Here is a 17,402-nt window from a genome sequence, read left to right as displayed (position 1 = left end):
CTTCCTTATGCCATCTCGGGGAGTTTTTCCTTGCCACAGTCGCCACCGGCTCGTTAATCAGGAACAAACTTACTCATAAAGAACATATTCACTTTTAATCACCACATTATCTGTGTAAAGCTGCTTTGAGACAATGTTCATTGTTAAAAGCGCTATACAAATAAAAATGAATTGAATTGATTCGAATTCAAAAATAATGTCTCATGCTTCCTGAACCACTCTGAATTCACAATTTGAGCCCGGTGAATCCTGGCAGTGTCATCTTGGAATATGCCTGTGCCATCAGGGAAGAAAAATCCATTGATGAAATAACCTGATCATTCAGTATATTCAGGTAGTCAGCTGACGTCATTCTTTGGGCACAAAACACTGCTAAACCTAGACCTGACCAACTGTAGCATCCCCAGATCATATCACTGCCCCCACAAGCTTATACAGTAGGCACTAGACATGATGGGTGCATCAGTTCATCTGCCTCTCTTCTTACCCTGATGTGCCTATCACTCTGAAACAGGGTAAATCTGGAATCATCAGACCAAATGACCTTCTTCCATTGCTCCAGAGTCCAATCATCATGCTCCCTAGCAAATAGAAGCCTTTTTATACGATTAGCCTCACTGATAAGTGGTTTTCTTAAGGCTACACAGCTGAATAGTCACAATTCCCTTTGTTCTCTTTGCATTGTGCGTGTGGAAATGCTCTTAATTTCACTAATAAACATAGCCGTGAGTTCTACTGTTTTTTTTTTTACAATTTGATTTCACCAAACGTTTAAGTGATCACCAATCACGATCATTCAGTTCACGGTCATTTTTTTCTGCCCACATTTCTTCCTCGAAGATGATGGTTCCCCACTATCCAGTTTTTAATGATGAATTTTTAATGATGCGTTGGATAGTTCTTAACCCAATTTAAGTCGTTTCAGCGATCTCCTTAGATGTTTGTTTCAGTGGTGGGCAGTCAGAGCCAGCAGATCTTTCTCTGCTGGCCTTAACACTATCAGAAGCACTGACCTACATTTACAACCTAAATTCTAATATTTGTTCTATAAATGTGTATAAATTTTTTGCCAGCAGTTTATTCTCTTCATTCTCTTCATAGCGTTTCTCGTGGCTGCTCTAGTACGTGTATGTGGATGTTAGATTTTTTGTCCAATCAGATCTAAGCCGCTATGTGCTCGCATGTCAATCTAATCTGCCCAGGGCCTTCACGATCAGTAGTGCTGGCGTTTTTAGCTTGAAGAATATTAGCAATGGATCTGTTTCTTTAACCAATCAGATTTCATTTTCTCCTCACAGGGCAGCTTGCTGGCCCAGAATAGAGCCAGCATTTTTCCATCCGCTGATTGGTTGGTCAGAGGAAAACTGTTAAAGCCAAGTTCGACTGGCAAAACACGTGTGTAGCTCTGCACACATTAATAAATCTGAGTTAGGTTTTTTTCACCTACCGAGAAAGAGAAGTTGATTTGGTCTTAGACATACTGAAAAATCCATTTTCAAGAAAAGCTAGACATTGTGAGGAGGTGGGCCAACCCCAAAGCTAGCTAGCTTGTCTCAGCCCAGGAAAGGGTTTGTTCAGATCAGTGAATACGAGCGGTACCACTGGATAACAGTCTCTGAGGAGTGGTGCAAATTATAAGTTTACATCTCTGGTGAGTATGTTGGATTTTATTACAATTTTTATGTTTTTGTCATGTTATTAGGCAAATATTGATTCTGAACTGCTCCAGATGATGTAGGTGCACAGTTGTGGTGGTAGTGTAGAGGTTTAACTGGGTTTCTTGCTTTAGTAATATGGTATTCACGCTCCATATGTGAAATGCCTCTCTCTCTGTAATGTCACGTGTTGTTATATTGCGTTTTATCGTATTGATGGTTTCTATAATTGCGATGTGATAGTGGTGATATTAAGAGGTAGATTAAGTCGGGTAAGTCCCCACTGAAGGCCCAGGTACCAAATATATAATAACATATTGATTAATATTGGGAGAGTCGGACTGATGTGCAAAGTCTTCTCCAGCACATCCCAAAGGTTCTCAATGGGGTTAAGGTCTGGACTCAGTGGTGATTATATATAAAATAACATAATATACGTTTGTATATATTAAAACTGTCCCTGTGGAAACACAGCAAAAGTTCAGTTTGGTGTCCTATTTGCATAAAGCATCCATCTTTGTCCATTCCCATGTTGATAAGAGTATTAAAAACTTGAAAAGTATTCATTTAAAGAACATTTAGAACAGATAAAAATGTGCACACCACACAATCACAGCACGGTGATTTCTTTGGCCGATCTGGCAACCCCAGGAGCGGAGAAGGACAGGGAGGGGCGCGCGCACTGTGATTATCGCACCGACAGATCGGGGCTGCGCGCGACACTCAGCAGAGAGAGCGAGAGAGAGAAAGAGAGAGAGAGAGAAAGAGAGAGAAAAATTCTCCAGCATCACGGTTATCGCAGAGCTGCTGCAGGAGCCTGAGCTTCTTTATTCAAACACACGCATCCCAAACGAAAGGAGCCGCTCTGATCTTCATCACCTGATTTATTTTTATTTCTCTTTAGAATAAAACCAGAGGAGGGTCGCGAGGATGCGGAATAAAATCGCGCTCGTGTTCATGACGCTGTTGACGTGGTGCGCGTGGACCGGAGCGCAGGTAAGAGATGAATGATGTGGTTCATGTGATCCCGAGTTCTAAAGAACAAGACGGATGAGAGAAAGAAGGAGAGAAAGAGAGAGAGAGAGAGAGAGAGAGAGAGAGAGAAATAAAGAAAAGAACAGAGGAAATAATTTGAGACCTTTTTCTAAATGCATAGATGGTTTATTTCTAAAGGGCGTGGCGTGGATGTGTCATAGATATAATTTTCACACACACACACACACACACACACACACACACACACACACACACGCATATATATATATAATACATTGTAAATATTTTATGCATTTATTTGTAGGTAAATATTAAATCATGCATTTCTATTTAGTCCTTTTCAGATTTCACTAGGGTGTGTTTTGTATGTACATGGGTGTGTGTGTGTGTGTGTGTGTAGGGTTTGATGCATCTAACAACATCCATCTGCATCTACCTATATGAAAGACTGACTCATTTCCGCAGTGCCGGATGAAACGCACTGCCTGAGATTTTGGCCTCCGTCTTTTCCGAGACTGTGTGCGATTTTGGCCCTTGGCTCTGTTTGTTATTGCACCAGGGATTGATGCTTTGCACCTCTTGACACACACACGTACACACGCTCACTCGCTCACACAGCTGATGTTCAAGGCCTCAGCACGTCTCGGAGCAATTCATTTGATTTTGTGCCAAGCCGTGAACAGAGTGAGAAATAATAACGCAAATAAAGAAAAATGCACATGGTTGAAGCGGGATGGTTTGTAGCTTCAGTCCTGGGGGTTCCTAATGCACACACTCATATACATACACACATACACACTTCCCATTTTACCATGTAAGTGTTGACCTTTCTCTCAAGTGCCTTCATGGCTTGTGAATTAGGTGTTGAGGTGAAGGAGGTGTTTCGGAGCAGACTGAAAAATCTGCAGTGCGTGGGACGGGAGAGTGCCGAGCGTTACTGGTGCATCAGCAGGACATAAACGAATAGTTTTTGTGGAGGGAAAAATGGTAGAAATTTATGTAATGTGTGGTGTGTGACATTTGCATTTACATTAATGCCATTTGGCAGATGCTCTCATCCAGAGCGACTTACATTTATACACCTTATTCAGATAACTGAGCAGCTATGGGGTTAAGGGCCTTGCTCAGGGGCCCAGGAGTGGCAGCTTGTTGTGGCTGGGATTTTATTTTTGGTTTCATTCTATCAACACGAAATAAACTTTCTGTTTCAGGGCAGTCATTTTGAATCACCAGTTTTTATCCCTTTATTTATTTATTTATTTATTTATTTATTTATTTATTTATTTATTTATTATACATATTGCAGGTGGAAACCCTGTGACTCTACTGCCTGATGTTTGAAGGTTGAATCATATCAATAGACATATTGTGATAGACATCATAATATTGCAAATAGAGGAAGTGGTACTGTAGCTTAGTGGTTAAGACTCTGAGTTACTGATCAGAAGGTCAGGGGTTTAAGCCCCAGTATTGCCAAGTTGTCACACTTGGGCCCATGAGCAAGGCACTTAACCTCCTGTGCTCTAGGGGCGCTGTATCATGGCTGACCCTGCACTCTGACCTCAGCTTCCTAACAACACTGGGATATGCAAAGAGACTCAGTGGAAATAATGTGAGATTGAACATTTTTGGATCTTATTTATTATGTTGAGCTTCCTCAGTGTGGAGGACTTTGAGACATTATACAGTATTTCATAATCAAAGACAGAAATCTTTGGATTATTTTACATTTAGAAGAGATTAAATCACAATATCTGTAAACCTGCATTGGTTTACATTCCAGCCAGTGCCCTCAATGTATAAACATGTATGTGGACACACAGCCATCGCACGCATACGTGGTTCTTTCCTGAACAAGTTTATTGCCAAATGTAGCTATTTTTATATCTAACGTTTCATAACCTAAGCGTTACACACTGCTTTATTTGGCTTGTTTTTCTAGCCATTATTAGCTCTTGTGCAGGTACAGCCTTATTATGTTGTGCTTGTTTTTTTCCCATTCATGTATTTTCCAGCTAGCAGAGCGGAAAATGATAAAGGAAAGTACATTTATGCCATTTGGCAGATGCCCTTATCCAGAGCGACTTACAATTATTTTATTTATACTGCTGAGGGTTTAGGTACTGGGATATGAACCTGTGATGTAACAATTAGCATACATTAACACTGATTTAGCTTCCCTGGAAGTATGAATTGAAAGTAGGGTTGCAAAATTCCAGGAATTTTTAAGACTTTTAACTTTCAATGGGAATTAACAGGAATTAATGGTGATAAACTGGAAATGTACAAAATTGCAGGTTAGCGTATAACAGGGAACTTAAATGTAGTTAAAAAAAAATATTGCAAGATAATCATAGTTAAAACAACCAAATTTATTTGAAATTTTACTCTGCATTCCTCCAAAATATATATTAAATCCTGGACACAAAATTATGTCAGTAGCCATGTACATTATAATACAAATATTACATACATTTGTGTTTTAAAACTTCTTTGTGCTGTATGTAAGCTATTTTGCAACACAATTATACTAACAGTTATATCAAAGTCAAATGTCATTTCTTTTTTTTTATTATTAGTTTGAATGCTTGTCAGCTTATGAAAAAAATGTAACTTTTTTTGTGTATAATAACAGTTTATACAAGTTGCCCCAACATTTGAATTCATTCCCATACATTTATTGTAAGTTTTTAACTTGGAATATTTCCAAAATTCCCCAGATGAAGTTCCCATGGAAAGTTTCTAGATAGTTTCTGGAACATTATTGGAATTTTCGGCCTCTTTACAACCCTGATTAAAAGCAATCAAAATCACATAACTACAAAAGGTGGATTTGGCTATTTATATTATTCCTTACAGACGACGCATGACAATCAGTCTGATAAAGCAATGATCCTGCAGCTACTTATCTTTTCCAGTGCAGTTGATTACAATCAGAAATCTCCATTTATCCTGTATTTTTAAAGCGACGCCAACAGCTGTGTGCACTGGATAACTGGCATAAAATCAATAGATCGCAGACGTTTTTTCATACCGCCATCCTGAGGCGACGGCATTGTACATTGCGAGAAGACGTCAAACAGTGATGGACAATAACGAGAGCGAACACGAGACAGACTCGGCCCGGACTCCTGCTGGTCGATGGCATTAACTTGGCCTCTAGCACCTGGTGTCTGTACGTCTGATTTGTCAGTGAAGCGTTATAGGACTGGCAGTTTGATGTGGGTGAGCATAGAGATACCGCTGCTTGGGCTTCAGCTTGAGCATAGAGATACCGGTTCTTGGGCTTCAGCTTGGAGATAACAAAAAAATCCTGCCGTTCCCCTGGAGCACAGGTCTGGTATATGCTCACAGTTAGTGAAGTGTATCTATAGTGAAGAAAGACACAAGTTTTGCGGTTTCAGAAACCCATTTCCACCACAGTTGATGGGGGGAAAAATGCACAACCGGCAACCAGCAGTAAAAATGTCTTTTCTGGAGATTTATTTAACACTAAAAAATGCGCTTTTTAGGAGTCAGCAAAGATCAGGGTACTGTATTGTAGCTTTAAAACTCCATGCTGTTAAGAAATTCGAAGAAAGCAAGATTTCACCAAGTCACCTTGTAGTGATCTCTGTCTGCATAATCAGGATCAAGCACAAATCCTGTTTCTAGCTTTCAATTGAAACAGGCAGGCAAAGTGTTTGGTTCACTTTGAATAGGATTAATGAAAACATTATATCTTATTTAAAAAAAAATAATAAAAGAAAACACCTGCCATGGCATTAGTCGTAAACCTGGTGTTAGTGTAGTAGAATCATTTCCTCATTGTAAGAGTATTAATGGATTACTGTCACAGAAGGAGCTCAAGTGTACAGTGGATTCTGCCTGAGTTTATCATCCAGATTACGCATGCAGAATAGGTCTGTAATGAACTGTCGGAAATGAAGTCATCCTGGTGTAATTTCTTCACTTAATATAAGCGCTGACATGGAGTGCATTCACAGATTATACTGTGGCATAATGGTGGAATAATTGCAGAGAAAGAGAAGCATTGCTAAAGAAATATACAGGCTTTATCTATTTAAAAATGCTTTCTGATATTTGTTTGCTTTTATCAATTGATCTAAATCTAATGATCTAAAGTATTCTCTAGAGTCGACCAATACTTATAGCTAGGGTGGGCCGTACTTGCCGATAACTGATTAATCAACCGATAGTTTTTCAAATGGATACTGGATTGAAAAACAAAAAAAACAAACAAAACACCCCATGTGAAATAGTACTGAACTTCATTATGAAAAAAATAAAGTATATAATTTCAATGCTTTGGCCTTTGTGAAGGCATTCGAAGTTTTCCATTTTAAGGATGAGATTGATGTGAAATGGTAACTCTTTAACTCTTTTAACTATGAACTAACATGAATAAGGGACAGCACGCACTTTCATGTGTCAAAACAAACAGCACGTGGCGTCAATGATTCGCCTCTAGAACCCGGAAAAACTATTGGTATGGATTTTTTGCCAATAGTTTTGGCAGTCTAGTCTTCACTTATCTTATAAGGGGAGCATTCGAGAATACACATAAACATGGTTTTGTGTATGAAATGGGAAATATGGGTGTTGGAATTTTGTTAGAACAAACTATTTTCAAAAATTTTGTAGATTATTGTAACTATAATGGCTCACCATAGAGCACTGAAGACTCGGAAATGAGGAAACTTTTCAAGAAACATTTAGGCTCTTCACAAATAAGCTGTTCTAAGAATACCATAAGGCTAAAATCTCCAGAGTTTACACTATAGCTACACTATATTGGAAAAAAAAGTGGGACACCAGACCTATGTGGTTCTTCCCCAAACTGTTACAACGAAGTAGGAGGCGCGTAACTGTATAGGATGTCTTTGGATGTGGTAGCATAAGATTTTCTCTTCACTTGAACTAGGAGACCCAAACCTGGTTCAGGATGACAATGTTGCTGTGTTCAATGCAAGCTTCATGAAGATATGGTTTACATGGGTGAAAGATCTTGAGTGGCCTGCCATAGAACCCTGATCTCAACCGTATTGAACACCTTTGGGTTGTTTTGGAATGCTGACTGCACCCCAGGCCTCCTCATCTCAACTAGTACCTGACTTTACAACAGAGATGTCAAAAATACACATCCTTCATTCAAGTAGAAATACAGATACTCATATTTGTACATGTACTTAATTAAAAAGTAGCCATTACTACTATCTGTTTTAGTGTCACGCTGGTAACTGGACCTCACATCATATTAATATATGAATACAAAATAATTTCTAATTTGGTTATCTAATGAATGTATCCAGGCTGAACATCCACCATATAGAACACAAGCAGAGCAAAGATGATGATGATCAGGTGATCAGGCTCTCAGTCATGTTTACATCACTGACTCCTTCTGTGTCATCCACGTTACCCCCAGACTTCTTGTTGCCTTCTGCCTTGCTTGCTTCGTAGGCTGGCCTACATCTGTGGTGTGTGAGAGCCAGTAAATGATACACTAGTGGTGGGTTGAAAATGGCGCACAGTAAAAAGAAAAAATATCGATCATGTCACCAAATAGAATCAAACTAGTAATGAGCCTGGTTTAAAAATGTAAGTAGTAGAAAGTACAGATATTTGTGTAAAAAATGTAGAGTGAAAGTAAAAAGTTGTCAGAAAAATAAAGAGTAAAGTACCAGAAAAATCTACTTAAGTACAATAACAAAGTATTTGTGCTTCATTACTTCCCATCTCTGCTTTACAAACACCCTTGAGGTTGAATAAGCCTAAAACACACAAATCTAGTGGTACAGTTTCCAAAAATAGTGGAGGTTATTATAAAAGCAAATGGGGACAAAATGTGAAATGAGATGCTCAAAAAGCACACACAAAGGCAGGTGTCCACAAACTTTTGTCCATATACTGTGTATTATCTATTTAATTTGCACCAAATGGAGGCATTCTTACACCAAACAGGGTCATTATAACAAACGCCAAACAACAAAATGATCCATAACACAAAAGCTTTCAATAAGCAACTGTAATAATAATTGAAACTTTGGCTCAAATTATATGATACTAAGGTCAGATTTTCTGGAATGAATCATGATAAACATTAGGAAACTGTTTTTAATGGATGATTGGAAGTTTTTGTGCACACACTTCTAAAAGTGCAGTGATTCAAGGTCATTAATTAAGACGCACTGCATGAAATACTGCAGGAGGCGAGGTGAGAGAACGTAGCTGTGGTTGCATGGTACACAGTAGCGTTCACTCCTGCTCTCTGTTCTGTTCTCTGCAAAAGTTTTGCTAAAGCTTCGTATTTGGAAAAGGATGTTTTCAAAATGCTAATTTGCTTGGTAAAGGAGCGTGATTTTGATTTTAGTGAATGTACTTTGTGATCTCAGGAAAATCAGGAAAAACCCTGATTTTGAAATGTTCGTCTTGTTAGGCTAATTTATCATTAGCTAGCCAGAAAAGCTAGTATATCTGATGACCAAAGTCAATGAAAATAATTTACTTTTATTAAGTGTATGCAGTGTACATTATTGTGTTGTTCTGTAATTTGACTGCACAATATTTATTTTGTTGATTTACTTCTAGTTTCTCTGGCAAATGTATTATGAAAAATGATTGATCATGAAAATATTCCACATTGGTAATTTTTTAATACATCCACCTTTTTAATCACTGCTGCTGGTATAGTATGGAGGCGTCAGTGCCCCAGGATGAAAAATATCAGCTCAGATGAACACCAAATCAGATCATTTCATCATCACTAGTGACGTAACATGATGTCACATTACCGATCAGTCTACAGAATGAGCTAGAAAGAAATCAGGCCCAGCATCTATGTATTATACATAATACTAAGTTAGTATTATTCACATTACACTCTGTGTTTGGATTTATAACCATTAGTTTTAAATACACTAAAGTAAAAATATTACAATTCAGGCTGTATATATTTGGATGCTGTAAATTGAGCTTCTTTTTGATTAATGAAAATACTTAGTATTAAAATAAGATTTTTTTCCCCTTTAAATAGAGGGAGGACATTAATACCAGTTAGCCTTGATTTTAGACTTGTAAAATAATTTGTCAAACCATTTTAGAAAAAAAAGTACATTTTCAAAAGCTGAATAACCATAATTATATGGTGGGAAAAATTGATGAGGAAATGAATTTAAACACTTCAGACATCATTGACTATCTATCTATCTATCTATCTATCTATCTATCTATCTATCTATCTATCTATCTATCTATCACATACAACTAATAACTTATGGATTGGACCTATAGCCATTTTCCATATGAGTTCTGAGAGGCAAAAGAAAACCACAGTGAAAGAAATCTTTTCTAAATGAATTTTGACAGAAAATCTACTAAATATATTATCAACAGATTAATTAATTCAAATGAAGCTAGATATTTTCAGTAAAATGTACAAAAAAACAACACTATAGATAAATAATGCCAGGGTTTAATACTAAATAATCTTAAATTAAATAGAAAATATTAATATCAAATCGGAATTTGTACATTTCCTGTTTCCTGTTATTGTAGTAACACAGATAATATGTCAATAATCAGAAGCGACATGAGGCCTTTTTCCCCCTCCGAGTGTATGAACCATTAAACTAGAACATCCATTCTAACAAACTGGAGCTTAATAAATGAGTGGGTGAGCACCATACACTTTTTGTTCTCTCTGCAAACAAGAATTTGTTTCGTAACACAGAGAACTTGGTACAGTGTAAAAGAGAAGAGTGTGGAAATTCACTGAAGCACACATTAGTTAGAGGGAAAGAGGAAAACAGTAGCCGTATACACAGGAGGGACAATTGTGATATTAGATGAAGGTCATGAAGAACAATCATGCTGTTGCTTATGGTTCTACAAATGTCTACATGAAGATGGTTTATCTTTTGAGATTTTAACACACAGGGAAGAGTTTTATTCTAATAGCACATTTATTTAATCGGTCTCCGCTTGTACGGCTCTTCAGGAGGTACATGCCGTAGCACTGTTAAAGCCTGTTAAGGCTGCGTACTTTGTGTGGTTCCGCTCACTTTTGTTTGAGCAGTCAATGTCTATGTGTCATGTCCATTGTTTTTACTAACTTGTAACCTCAAGTCAGTAAAAGGATTTTGACTTTGATGCCGATACCCACTGTATTTCATACCAAAATGATTATTTACGCAAAGAGATCCTTCGAATTTCGGAATAGAAAATGGAATGAACAATCGAAAAATTGAAAAATCAATATCAATTAGGTTTTTCTTATTTTGGATGAAACTATGCTAAATCTAGCACAGATGTAATTGCAACCCAACTGGATGCACTTGAAGAAACGGTGGAAGTTGAGCTCTGAGTAAGAAAAATAACAAATGAGGAGGACAATTATAGTTTGAGGTTAAGTTGTACACCCTTTAGTAATATTTTACGATTTAGATTGATTTCCATTCTAGCGAGAATCTATGCTAGGTAGTCATGTTAGCTAGGTTACTGGCTTTTTGCTGCCTACTTCAGTTTTCAAGGCTATGTACACCAAAAGCAACACATTTTACAGAATGTTATAGTTTTCTGTGCTAAGGTTTTAAGATGATTCTTCAATGCTTTATGCTTCTTTGAAATGAATAGAGCCTGGATAGTGAAAAGCTGAGCTTTCTAGAAAGCCTGCTGTGTTGCCTTTATTTCAAATTATTCGAACATTACAACCAGGATTGTTTGTATATACATTATTACAAAATGAGTTGCTGTTATTTACTGATATACTGTATAATACTGATATTGAGAAACCTTAATGAACACAGCGAGCACTAAATGGAGCAAGAATCAGCAAATCCGAGGCATTACAGGAAAGCTTGCTCAGGTCTAGACACTTTAGCTGGAAAGATGCATTGGGGTAATGTCTTGGTACTCAGCAGCAGGAAGAATTGTGACTGAAGGGTTAAATTGCTAAATTGTCCTGCTTGTGCAATACTTTCTCAGCACTTTGCTGTCCCTGGCAGCTGTAGCTGGAAGCCAGAGTATTTGTTGAGACAGATAGGAGTGCAGGAGCCCCACCAGATCTCCTCTTTCTCATTTAATTAATTTCTGAGCTGGGGGATAATCAAGTTTTCGCTAATGTTTTTCAGTGTACTGTGCTCTGCTGCACGCACGGGCCACGGGGCACGAAACACGCCGACTCGGCTCATTGTCTCCCCTCCCTTTTCTTTCTTTCTCGACTTTCTTGCTTCTGCATTCTCAGGGCGATAATGAAGAAGCAAGACGGCTTATCATGACAGCACTCATTTGTTGACGTTTCGAGGAAAAACGGTGATGCCTGGACTAATTAAATGAGGGTTTTTGTTGCTGATTTCTCAGTCTTACACTTTTTTTTACACTTTAAATATATACATTAAAACATAATTTATAATTTTTTATATATATTTAAAAAACAAATAGGCAATGAGGTTCAATAGAAGAGACCAAAGAGAAGACTAACATGCATTTAAAACTTTCTAATAGTATTAAATCTGAATTATGTATTGAAATAAGACCCGGCAGCTGTTGCAAATTTATATATTGTAATATTTTATACTTACAAAATAAGTCCCTCTAATTTTTGTATGAAAGATTAATACAGGATTATTTTGTTTTAAACACAAACACTGGGCTGTATTCTGCTTTGAAATCAAACGATTCATCAAAATTGACCTCCCCCCTCATTATTGAGCTTATAAAATAGCACTTGATGCAGCACATCTTCATTTGCATTGTTACAGTACATCATGCTGAACGATAAACTGTATGTCAGCTATTTAAGTGCACCACTGAATGAAACAGCGAGATACTAAACTGAGGTCATGGAATTGTAATCTTTGTGTGACTACAAAAGAAATATCGTCACTGTCTTTGTTCTCTCCTGGCAAAACAACAAGAGAAATGTTTGATGGTTTACAGTTAACCCAAACAAACTCACTCATCTTTTAACTTGTAGTGTAGTTCATAATGTAGTTCATGAATTCAGCTATTAGGAATTGTATTACTTGAAACAAAGTTTCCAAGTCAATTTTTATGTTTCCTGAAAGAAACAAATGAATTACGTAGTTAATTAAAAGCATTAACAAAAGACAAAAAATTAATTAATTTATTCTGTCATATTTGGGTATGAGCTTCAATTGCCTTTGCATAGTTTAATATTATTACTGTTGTAATGATATATTTTAATGCAATCTATTTTAACATGAAATATTGGCAGTGGTACTAAAACCAATACTGCTCCGCACCTGAGTTAATGCCAAGCAAAATGGTCTCACAAATAGAGATTGTTGTATGTATGTATATATATATATATATATATATATATATATATATATATATATATATATAAAGCTTAGTCCCTTTTTTTTGTTGCTTTTTTAAATTATGTATTGTATCTATGTATTTATTTAACAGTGGAAAACTTACACAAGACATTAACCAAACGAGTCTTTCTGCCCCGTTTGATAAAAGGTTAAGCAAATATAGTGATATGAAAAATAATCCTGTGCACATGCTCAGCTCTGACTTTGACATACCAAAGCTCTGTGTGTTTATTTAGAATTCAGAACAAGGGATTTACCAGTCAAATATGACGGTTTGCGTAAATGAAAGCGCTCAGGCCGGCAGCAGGCTTCTGCTCCAGGCGGAGTGTGTCTTCATTCATCTTTCGGGTACAGTGTTTATCAGGTGCAGGCAGTTTTCGGCGGGGCGAGGCGCTGTACACAATGCACGCTTCAGTCCTGTACGCCTTGCCGGATTAAGCTTAATTGGCAGCTGTTCCAGCTCTGGGTTTGTGGAGCCGTGGGGGTGAAACCGAGGAGCCTATCAAAGCTTTGCCTCATTCCCTGTAGGAAGCCCCAACCAGACAGGCTTGGAAGTTCTGTACCGAGTAGATAAGATTTCATGGAACAGAAGCTGACCGAGGTGTGATTGAGACAGGGTAAACAAAATAAAGGCCAAACTTAGAAATTTCTTAAATCTTCGAAATTGTAAACTAAATGGCATTATTGCACCCATGGTGCAACCGTTAAGAACAGCTATGACCACTAAGCCTGGTGCTAATCCTGATCTTGATCTTTAGGATCTTCCTCTTCTTACAAATAAGTACATTCCGGGAGTTTACTTGAAAGATGGAGCAAGGAAGAGATATGGAAAGAGAGAGGCGCAAGCCGGAGCATTACAGAAATCCTAAACCCCAAGGCCTGGGGCGGGGGACGTGACCCATTTCATCACTGTCAGAGATTTCTGTGCATTCACAGGGGGGCTGCTGGGAGATAACAGGCCTGAGGGAAGAAATGTCTGGAGATGTGCTGTCTCTACAGCACACATTGATTATCCAGCGATAGCATTACACTCAGCACTCATGACAGTGAAGTGGAACATTTACATGTCAGGAGATATTAGATAGGCTTTCTATAATAGATGTTTAACAGATGATTTGGAATACTGCATGCTGCAAGGAGACTAATGGACCTCTACTTAACTGTTTAGTTTCTTTTTTTTTTTTCATTTAACTCATTTTCATTTTTATGAAAACTACCTCTTAGTGTATCATTCATTGTGACCCTGTTCCCTATTACAGATATGTGTAGAAATCTTTTTGACATTAACGCTATTATTTCTGCTTCTGGAATACAAGAGTATACGTGCATGACACTCGTTTTTTACAAAAACACTAAAGTGTAATCACTTACAGGCGTGTCAAATGTTAAGGCTGTCAAAAGGAATTATGATTGTCGTACCGCTCTGTTTTTCACAGCTTGCTTCTGCTGGGCTAAAATGTGGAAGCTCCTTCTGTATGATACGCCGTTATTGTGATTCCAGCTTATGTGTTCCAGTAAATTTCGAGAGGTTGTAGCTTAGTGGTTAAGGCATTGGACTTTGGATCCAAAGGTTGTGAGTTCAAATCACAGCCACACCCATCTGCCACTTCTGGGCTCCTGAGCAGGGACCTTAACCCCATAGCTGCTCATGAATGAGGTAACATGTAAGTCGCTTTGAATAAGAAAACGTTGACCCAGTGGTTTCATTTCATGTACTTATTTCTAAACACACCTGACATAAACTATTAAACAACTTCATTCTATATGTAAACCATTTTACATCTTATCTTATCCCAAGCGACAGGTATCTCATTTATACAAACTGAGCAAATGAGGGTTAAGGGCCTTTCTCAAGGGTTTCTTCTGATCAAAAAGTTCGACAGAAGTCTCAACCATTATGCAACCACTTCCTATTTTTTACTGCTGAAACATTACTAATTAGAACATCTGAGACCATGTTTGAGATTTTCATTTAACTATTTGACACCATTCGTTTTTGTTTCTGTTGTATTTTTTTTAATGAGCCACATTTCTTTACGGATTTATATCAGAATCCTGGATGAAGGACTACAAACTCGAGCTAAATGTTGAAGAAAACCAGTATTACCATTAATTCAGTTAATTAATGTTCCTCTTTGCGATTTTCTTTGCTTAGTAAAGCAGCACGATTTAATATTTTTCTTTTTATTATTGTTGTTACTCTTTCACCACAACAATTGGATAATGATAAACATTTGTAATTCTTATTAAAGAATAACACATTATGCTTTTTTATCCGTTTATAGGTATTACAATTAAAATTGCAGAGCAGATTTTGCTGAGAAAACTACCCTCGAGCCAGGCTTTCCCTTAGGGGCTTAGATCTTACAGAATACTAATCCTAGAGACTACTTTCATCAATGTTAAATAAACATCGACTTACAGAAACTTACAGAAACCTTTTTCTTTTGCTGTCCCTGTGAATAAGCTGCTGCTGTAGAAGCAATACGGAATTAGATTAGTAGTGTACATTCCGGCAATTTTCCTTGAAACTGGAACCACTGTCATAGCACTTTCCAGCCAATCGTAATGAAGAATTGAGCAGCGCTATGCTTAAGGAGTGTGGACTGGAGCACATCTGCTTGTTTTGTGTCAGGAATAATGTATAGAAGAATTTGATACTTCAAATATGCACATATTGTACACATGCTGTTGCAAATCCCAGCACCACACCATGGAGCTGCCACTGCTGGGCCCCCTGAGCAAGGCCCTTAATCCTCAATTGCTCAGCTGTAAAACTGAGATAGCTGGTTAAGATGAAAACTCTGGATAAAGGCGTCTGCCAAATGTCATAAATGTAATGTAAATTCTGCAGATCAAGAGATATGATGAAAACAATTCTTAAAATATCTCTGTCAGGTGTTAATTACTGTAGCCTGGAAAGATGTCTGAAGATGTCAGCAGACCAACTTGTGATGCCTGTTGTAAGATGAACACCGTCTTAAGTTAATAACAGTGGGATACACCAGTGAGATTTAAATACAATTACCATGAATCGCTGACGGTTAGCGCTATACCGAGCACTCGTGCCGATTAGCAGTCTAATTTGAATAGAAAAATGTTTTGCTTTTATACCCCCAGCTTCAGGTGGGTTATGCAGTACACATACTGTATAAGTATGCAAATGAATTTTGGTTATTTGCATTTCAATTGGTTCTCAGCTGACAAAGTTTGTCAAGGTGCAAGTAGAACAAAACAACAATTATACATAAATTTTTTTAGTTGTACTATAGAGGTGAGAAGGTAACAAAAATGACTTGTTGCTTCATCACATCGTTAAATCTTTTCAAATTTACGATGAAGTCGTAGATGTCAGAGGTCATGGTCAGGTGAAACTGCTCCATTTTCAAGATGCTCAATGCTGTCATTCCAGACACTGGTGTGTTTGTCTTCAGTTCTTGTAGCCTGCTATACAGTAATTACTCATCTGGTACCCTTTTTCTAGTTTTTCTTTCTATCTCCTTTGCCATTAGATTTTTTTTTTCAGCTGTATATACAGCTTTTCGATTTTTCCCTCAGGTCAATGGCTTCGCTCGTTTCATGTGTCTGTATGCACTTCTGTTCTATGCAAATTTTCCCCAATCACTGTCAATGCTACAGGCGAGAACCTGCAATAGACTCCCATGAGCAGTTTAATTGTTTCAAGCAAATATCAATACAAACAGTCTGCCGAGTTTCCACAACATGTCGCTTTATTCATGATTATTTAATTATGTTCTTGGTTGCCAGCTCTCTGAAGTACAGCTCTCAGCATGGACCCAGTAAGCCTCATGGAGTAAACTAAGGTGTCTGTGAACACCTTCCATTGACTGGCATGTAAATTTCCCAAAACCCCTGGTGGCTCCCTTGATAGTATGTTATCCATTAGAAATTCACAGGTTGACAAAACCCAGGTTTGCTGTTGAGGAGTTAGTAGGGGTTCTTAAATACCTTTTACAAGTGAGAAATTGAAATCATTTAGCAGATTTAGACTTTAAGCCCTGAATATTAACTGTATTTTTTTTTATAGCAGAATGTGGAAAGGGTGGATGCTGTATCACTTTTTTAGCAGGGTTAATTATGGGAGATAATTATATACTTTAATAATAATGTTATATTTATATCACAGCATGTCTTTTTCACACTTGTTCACTTGTGATGTACAGTGATTCCCCGCTTTACTGCGGTTCGAATCTGGCGCCCCGGTTTATCGTGGAATTGCATTTGCCACATAACTAATTTGTTTAGCTAATTTTCCCGGTCTCTCATGGATAGCACGATAGACGAAAAAACTTATAGGGAATTGTTTTTATGGAGTTTTATGTTGAAATAATGAAATTTCTTAATAAAAATATCATTAATAATTATAAAATGAAGTAAAATGTTAATA

At 37.4% G+C, this 17,402-nt stretch overlaps 1 protein-coding gene across 3 annotated transcripts in view; it reads left to right on the top strand.

The window, feature by feature from the left end:
* Positions 1 to 2,367: 2,367 nt before the first annotated feature.
* Positions 2,368 to 17,402, top strand: part of aplp1 (amyloid beta (A4) precursor-like protein 1) — a 71,077-nt gene continuing 56,042 nt past the window's right edge. For 2 of the 3 annotated variants that reach the window (XM_046862947.1, XM_046862946.1), the window contains exon 1: positions 2,369 to 2,651. In XM_046862947.1, coding sequence (XP_046718903.1) covers positions 2,586 to 2,651 — 66 coding nt within the window. In that variant the 5' untranslated portion in view covers positions 2,369 to 2,585. Of the gene's footprint in view, positions 2,652 to 17,402 lie in introns of all 3 variants that reach the window. The other variant, XM_046862948.1, reaches the window with a different exon arrangement.

The sequence above is a fragment of the Silurus meridionalis genome, chromosome 12 (genome assembly GCF_014805685.1).
Source record: "Silurus meridionalis isolate SWU-2019-XX chromosome 12, ASM1480568v1, whole genome shotgun sequence".
Lineage (NCBI taxonomy): Eukaryota > Metazoa > Chordata > Actinopteri > Siluriformes > Siluridae > Silurus > Silurus meridionalis.
Note: the sequence above shows the minus strand (reverse complement) of the source record. Positions and strands in the feature narration are given on the sequence as shown.